This window comes from Rhodamnia argentea, chromosome 7 (genome assembly GCF_020921035.1).
Source record: "Rhodamnia argentea isolate NSW1041297 chromosome 7, ASM2092103v1, whole genome shotgun sequence".
Classification (NCBI taxonomy): Eukaryota; Viridiplantae; Streptophyta; class Magnoliopsida; order Myrtales; family Myrtaceae; genus Rhodamnia; species Rhodamnia argentea.
This window is the reverse complement of record NC_063156.1, coordinates 846,329-855,663: the sequence shown is the minus strand read 5'-3', so window position 1 is coordinate 855,663 and position 9,335 is coordinate 846,329. Positions and strand designations below refer to the sequence as shown.

The 9,335-nt window shown below is 38.4% G+C and overlaps 1 protein-coding gene across 1 annotated transcript; it reads right to left on the bottom strand.

The window, feature by feature from the left end:
• Positions 1 to 2,923: 2,923 nt before the first annotated feature.
• Positions 2,924 to 4,608, bottom strand: LOC115743958 (PTI1-like tyrosine-protein kinase At3g15890). Its single transcript, XM_030679003.2, has 4 exons — positions 4,514 to 4,608; positions 4,253 to 4,397; positions 3,841 to 4,103; positions 2,924 to 3,567 (listed from the first exon to the last, which is right to left on the bottom strand). Exons 1-4 carry the CDS (start codon positions 4,570 to 4,572, stop codon positions 2,928 to 2,930), a joined length of 1,107 nt encoding a protein of 368 aa, XP_030534863.2. The 5' UTR covers positions 4,573 to 4,608; the 3' UTR covers positions 2,924 to 2,927.
• Between the last annotated feature and the right edge of the window lie 4,727 nt (positions 4,609 to 9,335).

Genomic DNA, 9,335 nt, shown 5'->3' with positions numbered 1-9,335 from the left:
AAAAGCCGAATATCGGTCCCTCCGGTCCGATTCCCAATCCGAAATCGGAACCGAACCCCGCCAGGAAATCGATCACCCTATGTAGTACCACAGTATTATGGAAAATAGCACGCTATCAGCATCCATTTTTCAATGCTTAGCATACAATTAATGACCCTGTTCGACTTATTGCGGACAATTTACGTAAAGCGACTCTTGCCTTTAGATCGGAGGCTATATTAGCCGGGTTAATCATATCCACCTGGGTCATTAACTTATCTTACAATAGCCGAAAAACCATTATTGATGCAAAGTTATTATCATCTGTTTCATCTCCCAGAAATGTGACGGACAATTTATATCGATATACCGATTTTATAATTATCAGGTCATGTCTTTCACTTCATACTGATTTGTTGATTTAGTCCAAATTTATCTATGCCTGAATTCAACGGCTGAGAGTGAATTTCGCTCTTAACAGTCAAGAACACCCTTAAAAGTTCAAGTGAAAAATTATGGGTATTTCTCATATTCTCTCAATATCACATTGTCAAAACAAAGCATATTCTCTCAATATCGCCTGGGCATCACAGCCTCGCCATCCTCGCCCGGGGCCGACAAGGGTCTACGGCCCTTGCCTGTGGCCGGCGAGGGTCGGCCGACGACCCTCGCTATCCCACAGCAAAAAAGAAAAAGAAAAAGAAAGGTAAAGCACAGAAAAGAAAAGAAAAAAGAACAAAAAAAAAATTCAAAATATTACTAAATATGTCAAGGTTAGTTTCGGCCGTGCCACGTAGGATGGTTGAAATTCATGTCAGCAATTTTCGGTAAAAAGTGGCCGGATGGACTCAAATCGTACCAATACAAAAAGATTTAGAACTAAACCGATTCAATTAAAAAATTTACGAGTAAATTAGTATCAATACAATAGAATTAAGACTTTTTTTTTTGTACTTTTCCCAATTAGATTCGCCCGGATGCTTTGCTCACTTCTGTCTCGACTGCAAACTCTTCCTTCTTTGAAAAATCTTCACTACCCCTGTCAGGTTCTTGATCTACAGAATGGCATTACTGAAAAGTGGTTAGGGATGTCGCTTTTGGTGGTGGAGTTCCTCCAAAGCCAAACGAATGAAGAATGAATTTCGGGACGCAGGGGCCAAAAAATGCTACAATACAAAAGGATAACACGATACATTATCACAATTTCTCGTTAGGGCTTCATTTGTTTGATTTGAAATATATTTTTTTATGGACAAAATATTTCCATAGTCCTCGAAAATATTTAGATATTAATTATTGTCAATATCGAAAATATTTTTCATTGATTAATCATTTCAAGCGACATAAATTATTATTTTTAAAAATACATCTTTTAAAATAATTCTTTTTCTGAGAAACAAACGCATCCTAAAGTTTTCGGACGAGCACGTGGCAAAGCCTCGCGCCACGCCTTTGATAAATAGAACTTGCTCAAGGAATGGACCAGAATGATTGATTAGGCCTCTATTTGGGCTCCCCAATTTGGCCCGTTGGGCCAAAATATTAAATTGAGAAAGTGGGCTATAGCCAGATTATCTTATCATGTGACCATACGAAAACGTCACGACGTGGAAAGTGCATTTTTGAAGATGACACATGAACCCCATCGCTGCCGGCACAACACACCTCCTCATACGAAAGGTACTTCTACGCAATGGTTGTAGCACATAATCAAGTTCATGACGAATTCTTCTGTCGCTAAGATTGAGAGTTTCGATTTCCGAAAAAAATTTGGCCAGAACACATAGCATACAACGATGTGATTATTTGGTTTGGAGGAATCGCACAAATAGTTCATCAATTTTTTATCTAATATGCAATGCTATCCTTGTACTGCAAATTAGTTTAATTCCAGTCCTTTTAGTCCCTTAATTTTCCACAAAAAAGTTCAACATTTGCATATTCACACTTTTACCCGAATTTTAGAATATCTTTTTAATATAACCTATTTCCTAAATCAACAAAAGAAAACATGGGTATCTCGTACTCATATGAATCTAAATCTTGTTCCTAATTTTTAGATAGATCAAATTTTCAAGTTCTTGTGCTTTGTGTTTTCTTCTTCAAATTTAGTTGAATCCGTAAATGAAGTAATTAAAATAGCGTCAATACACATGATACAACTCTGAATGACATTTTACTTGTACTATTGTAGAGATCATAAGCTAAAATATACCCTTACCCAAAAAAAAGGAAGAAGCTAAAATATACTACAATGTCAATCAATATTTATAAAGACCAAAAAGGTAGTTTTGGAAATGGGTTGAAATGAAAAAAGATATTCTAAAATCTAGGCAATAGAATCATTATGAAAACTCGTAAATAGTACGGAAGGACTGATTCGACTTTGTTTTGTAAAGCTAGGGAACTAGATTGAACAAATCGAAAGTTTAGGGGCTAGATTGAACATTTATGAATAGTTCAAGAATTACGTTGAACAAATAAAAAGTCCAAGGATGATATTGCACATCGGGTTTCAAAATTTAGAGACTATTTGTGTCATTTTCCCATTTGGTCATAATACGTCGGGGATGCAAGAGACACTTCTTCTCAAGTGTACGAAGGAAGATACAAAGATAGTCTCCACAGGAAATCAAGATGAAAAGTTGTATGATACATCGACCCACATCTCCGCAACAATTATTAACACATATGTCATCCTTCCAAAGGATAAAGGATTGAAACCAACAAGGGGTTGATGCAAAGAGAGTAAAGACAGATTGCGAGGAAGTACAATGAAGAAGTATCCGACAAGTCAAGATCCAAGAAGACCGGGTCGGGTCGGGTCGTCTCGTTCTTTCGCTTTTCACTTGCGTGGATCTTATGATCGAGCATCGATAAGCGAAGACAAGAGAAACCACCACATCACATACACCCACAAATACAAAATGACGTTCAACTCCAAATAATTATCTCACCTTGGTTGCCTTCCATGCTTTTCTCTTGTCATCAAATTCGTCTATGGCAGACCCTTCGTAGTAGTCCGTATCGTTCTCCTCATCGTCACCATCGTCTTCTTTAGCCTTGCTGATGACATGTCCGATCTCTTTCTTCCGCCTCAGACCTCCCTTGAGCCACTGCACGACCTCTATCATGCTCGGCCGGTTCTTGGGATTATGATCCGTGCATCGCATTGCTATCATGACCACCAGTTTGAGCTCGTCCAGTTTATATTTCCCCTCCAATCTCGGGTCGGCTATGTGGTCGAACGCGCCCTTCTGCACATATGGCGTCGCCCATTGCACGATGTCGCGCTTCACTCCGCCCTGAAGCTTCTCCAGTGGCTTCTTGGCACTAATTATCTCTAGGAGTAATATTCCGAAGCTGTAGACGTCGCAGCTGTCCGAAACTTTCCCCCACATCGCGTACTCGGGAGCCAAGTAGCCTAGCGTTCCCTTCACTCTTGTCGTCAAATGAGTAACGCCGTCCGGGATAAGTTTAGCGAAACCGAAATCCGCAACTTTCGCTTGGAATTGGTTGTCCAGAAGGACATTACTCGCCTTTATGTTTCGGTGAATTATGTGAGGATTTGCCTCGTGATGCAAGTACCTTAAACGAGCAAGAGAACACAGGCTAAAATTTGAGCAGCATGTAGTGAAAATTCAGATCTAGAAGGTGCTGAGAAACCTAATCTCCATGAGTAAGTTGAAAATCTAGACTGAATAATGTTCCTACAGTGCGATGGCTAAGGAATCTGAATTTCTAATAAAACATGTTTGGAGGACATTTGTTCTCGAACATAACCGTAAATCTGATTTGCTAGTGGTGATTCTAGGAGTCGTAACCAGGTCACATAGCCAGCGATTCAGTGAGGTCACTTACGCTAAACCCTCAGCTGATCCGAGCACGATGCTCATTCTTCGCGGCCAATCGAGCAAGCAATCTTCGGCGAGTTGGCCATGGAGATGAGTTATCAAGCTATGATTAGGCATGTAATCGTACACGATCAACCTCTCATCGCCGCCCACGTAGAATCCCCTCAACCCTAGAAGGTTCTTGTGCCTCACCCTGCCAAGAATCTCCACCTCCACCGCGAACTCCATTTCGGCCTTCGCGCTCATCGCTTTGAGTCTTTGCACCGCGACCTGCGATAGTATTCAGTCAAGTTTAACATCGTTTCACAGAGCTTACAGGAGTCTCTATTCAGTCTTACCGAGGCCATGCATTCGTATTGTTTCGCATGGAACAAAGGGAAATAATCTCAAATAGAAACACAAGAAATGGACATAATTGCCTCTACGCCTTTACTTGTTCGACCCCAATAAATGCTTCCGAAACCGCCCTCCCCGATCTTGTTGTCGTTGTGGAAGTTGTTCGTCGCGTGTAGCAACTCCTTGAGAGAGTAAATTTCCCATGGGTAGTCCTTGTTGTTGCTCACGCTTCAGAAAGAATACATCAAAATAGCAAAAAAAATCGTCAAAACAAAGCACATTCATTCGAACTCGATCGACATACTAGCTACAGAAGATCGGCAGCTGGCCCGTCGAACGTTTACCTGATCTCTGGCCGTTCGTCAAATTTCGAGATGCAGCATAAACACCTCCAGAACATCATCCTACTGGAAGAAAACTCGCGAAGAGGCGAAGATGGAAAAGAAGGGGGTGAATCTCTATGAAGACAGATAAGAGAGGAGGATGAAGAAGACACCAAGATGATCAAGCAAGAAGAAAGCAAAACGCGAGTGCAAACTGATATATCTATGCAGGGCTGAAAGGGCCTTATGGTGAAGACAGAAGGGCAGCCTTGGAGGTCAAGGCATCCGGAATGGAGCCGACAATGAGAACAAAAAAGAACACAAAGAGTGTATTTTATTGCAGAAGCTTCCAGCTGGTGTCTCTAGCACTTGTCGGGTTATGCCAAGCATTGCCATTGGAAATGGGAGATTTCTTTATTGAATCTCTTGCAGAGATATTCCAAGTCATTGTCCTACATGTTCTATTATACACATACATTAATTTTTGGGGCAAATTTTCCAAAAAATTCTGAACTTATTGTACAATGACTAATTCCACTCTAAACTTTTCAATTATGCCAATTTAGTCCTAAATCTTTTGACGATTTGTCAAGTTATAGTCTTAAACATTTCATTCGTACTAATTTAGTCCTACACTTTTAGGCGAGTTATTAATTTAGTCTTAAACCTTTTGACAACTTGTCAATAGACTCCTTTTCACCAATTATCCAAGTGACTAAATCGGCAAAATTTCAAAAGATTTAGGACTGGATTGGTAAATCACCAATGGTTTAAAACTAAATTAGCAAAATTGATAGGCTTAGAATTGAATTGACTGCCGAACAATATATTTAAGACTTTTTGGACAATCATCCCATTAATTTTTGTATTCTTGAGTAATGTCTAATTTGATTTCAACGAGTAATGGCGTCATTCTTCTAATCCGAACCCCTTGACAATATCAGCCCCGCTAAGAGCTTGACCAAGCAATCCATTTTGATAATCAATTAAGAAGCCATCGGTTGATGGGTTGGACAATGACCCAATTACGGAAAATGACATCTTGATCTTTCTCATAAATCGAAATTAAATTGTCATAGAACAAGTTAGACGTGTATAATTAATTGAATTGGGATCATTAACTAGGGGCCCGTGGCTACTTTGAAGCTAAACGCAGAACAATAACAACAGCCATGGGGATTAATCTGTTTGGGAATTTGAAGAAAGGAAGCTACTAGCCTATTGAGAGATGTGTGGTCATGTTCTAGCCCGACGGTATGATATTACTGTCGGTTATTTATTATCACACGATCTTTCAATTAATGAGTGTTTTATGCAAATCATGTAATGATGATGTGTAGATCCACAATCGAGATTGTACTGTTTCGATCAGTCTTGTCAGAAAATCGTTTCTCTTAAAATAATTAGGGGGATTTTAGGAGGTAGCTTGAGAATGTGATTGAACGAATGGGGGACAAAACAGCATCTTAGAATTGCTAAAATCCAGCTGCTGATTAGCTAGCATAGACTATAATTAAATATAGCCATTAGGACCGTGACGAAAGAGCACTCTCAACTGTCCGGCCGATTCGGAGATCCTCGAATGATTTACAAGGGCGAATGAGTATCGACTCCACACGGTTCACAATGGCCAATGACAGGAGACATGGTACGGTGACAATGCACTGTAGAATAAGCTCGTACAAGCATAAAGCCAGTCAAATACTTCAGATGAGTAATGAGGGAAAGTTGTCCAAAAACTAAATAATAATAAAGATCGTAAACCTACTGTGTGTGCATTGATTCAGTCCTAAACTTTTTCAATTTAGCCGATTTAGTTCTAGATCTTTTGACGATTTGCTAATATAGTCATTCCGGCCAATTTTGATTTGAAATTGCTGTCATAGACCCTAGCTTTGCTATGTCGCTTGGTCGGCCCCGACGTGGACAGTTTTTGTTTTCGTCATAGACCCCGGCTATTTTAAAAATCTTTTGACAATTTTTGTAATTATTATTTTCAAAATCTTTTGATTTTTTTTAAAATACAAAAACTGTCCACGTCGGTGTTGGACAGCTCTTGTCCAAGTCGGTGATTTTCTGCTAAAATTGGTTGAAAAAACTATATTGACAAATCTTCAAAAGATTTAGGACTAAATTAGCCAAATCAAAAACTGTAAGATTGAATTGACATCCATTAAATAGGTCTATAGAAACTCCTTTTACATTGGTTATTATGCTTGGATAATGACGTTACAAAAAATTGCACTAAGCTATAGAAACTCCTTTTACATTGTTTCTATTGAGAATCATGTTGCCCATTGACGTAAGTTACGACCACTTTGCATGAATGCGATATGTTCACATGAAAGTCCTAAAACTTATCACGAAAGTGCAATTGAGTCCTAAAATTTACAAAATGTGCAATTGAGTATTAAAACTTGTTAAATGGATGCAATCAAGTCATTCCGTAAACTCAGTCCAATTTGGCTAATGAAAAATGTTGATGTGAATTTTTTAAATATTTTCTCTCTTCTATGTGGCGATGGCATAGCTAAAAGGATGACGTTTTAGTCCGAATCTAATTTTTAATTTAATTTTTCTTTAAAACTTTAAAAATAAACTAAATTTAAAATAATAAAAGAATCCGAACCAGCAGTGAGGGCTTGCAACCCTCATTGCCGCCACCCCACCGTGGCCCGAAAGGGCAAGCAATGGTGGGAAAGTGGTCGAAGAGGGTTGCCGCCACCTTTCGCCGACCGATGGCAAGGGCGTGCACCCATATCGTGCAAGGGTTGTCGGTGGCGGGGGTCAACTGTCGCCAGAACTAGCAGAGCCCTCTTCTTGTCAATACCCATGCCCAAAGACAATGTCTAGAGCCATAACACGCCGTCATTCATATTTCCCAGCGGGCGCGGCCGGCTTCTAATAGCCGTTTCATCCCAGCCCATCACCTAGTTATGGTTTTCCCTATGCAAGATCGGCGACTTGCAGAGGCATCTTCTTGGTCACTATGATGTGGAGGACCCTACCGGCCGCCTTGGCACGGGTTTCACCGAAATTGACTTATACACTTTGGCTTTCTTATTAAACAATTTTGGCATTTCTTTTTTTATTTTAGGTGGTCAGAATTTGGAGCAATTTTTTATGGATGATTAAGGATTGAAGTTCTATAATTTTTTTTGAATTTTTTTATTGTTTTATTTATTTTAAGTGTTCATCTTTTATGAATTGTTGCTATTGACAAGTGCGAAATTTTTAGTTTTGTTATTGCGTTCACTTTCATTTTGCTTAACTAAAAATGAAACAAAAAAAAGTAATTATCGGCTCTTGGGTAGATTCTGGAACGGACACGAAACCCGTTACGGAGTAGGTTTTAAGTTTCAAAAAATGAGAAATCGGTTCGAACGAGTAGGTTCCAAATTGGAGGGAGAACCCGGACGAACCCGAAATGGCTCACCCCTAAATAATTTCACCACATTCCTTTTATTTGAATGAATTAGACCAGTTTTTTTTTTCGATTTCTAGAAGAAGCCGTGGAATCGAATCCATAAAGAAAAAAAAAACTCAATTGTTCCGGATATGGTCTTTGAATAAAAAAAATATGAAACAATCTCTATGAAAAGGTTGATTGAAAAAAACTATAGAACTAAATAGTGGCATGAATCCAATTTGGAAAAATGATACAAATGGTCCCTCAACTTTGGCCCAATATGCAATGTGGTCCATGAACTTTTAATTTGATTAATATGAGTACCGAACTTTAGCCCAATGTGTAATGTAATCTATGAACTTTCAATTTATTCAATGTGATATCTGAACTTTTGGAACATGTTCAACCTAGTCCCCGAACTATAAGAAAATGTCCAATGTTGTCCTTGAACTTGAATTAATCGAAGGACTATATTGAACGTCTTGTTATAGTTTAGGAACTAAGTTGAACATGTTTCAAAAGTCCATAGACAATATTAGCCAAATTGAAAACCCAGGGACCACATTGCACATTGAGCTAAAGTTCAAAGACTATATTGGTCAAATTAAAAGTTCATGGATCATATTGCATATTGGGTCAAAATTTAGGAACCATTTATGTCATTATTCCATTCAATTTCTATCTTACCGAGTTATGTCCCATTTGGTTGTCATCGATGGAAAAAATGATGAAAACTATCTCAAATTTTGAATTTGACAAATAAATCCAAATAAATAGTTCATAAATGTTTTTGAGTTAAATATTTGGTGTGTTTTAGCTCCACGTAAAAGTAGATCGGTTTCATATTCCGTACAGGTTCCATTTGAAAATTGAAACCTACCTATCGGAACAAGTTCTACATTTTTTTTTTGAACCTAGAACCTCATTTGCATACTCTGGAACTCGAAACCTACCATGTCACATGCTCCATGGTCTATCCAGGTTTCACCTGCATTCTTAACGAGCGATTGCAGTAAAATTATCACATTTAATGACTATCATTTATCGTTATAATCTATCGACCACAACTATTTAGACACGTGAATAAATATGAAACATTAACAAAATCGTGGAAATGATAGTTCGGACTAGTAGTTTCAGATTATACGCTTATCATCTAATGCCATGGAATACCGCAGGATCGCCGTAACACATCGCAAGAAGACTCTTCCTTACAATTGGCTTGTTGTGCCACCATCAATTTTATGGGTTCTTTTGTGTTCTTTTGTGTATAGAAACCCATAACTTATGTAATCCTTTGAATTTATGAATGAAGTAAATCGATTTTCGACCACAAAACAAAAGTATGAAACTCCAAAAAATGTTGGTTCGATAAATTGCATGATATAAAGAAAACTTTAATCTATTCATAATAACTTTTCTACAAACTGAAAT

What these genes read in the sequence shown, in the direction of transcription:
- LOC115743958 (XM_030679003.2), bottom strand. Translation starts at nt 4,572, where the DNA reads ATGATGTTCTGGAGGTGTTTATGCTGCATCTCGAAATTTGACGAACGG. An exon ending in GAACAAGTAAAGGCGTAGAG is followed by an intron (nt 4,104 to 4,252) that starts GCAATTATGTCC and finishes ATACTATCGCAG; the next exon opens with GTCGCGGTGCAAAGACTCAA. An exon ending in GGATCAGCTGAGGGTTTAGC is followed by an intron (nt 3,568 to 3,840) that starts GTAAGTGACCTC and finishes TGCTCGTTTAAG; the next exon opens with GTACTTGCATCACGAGGCAA.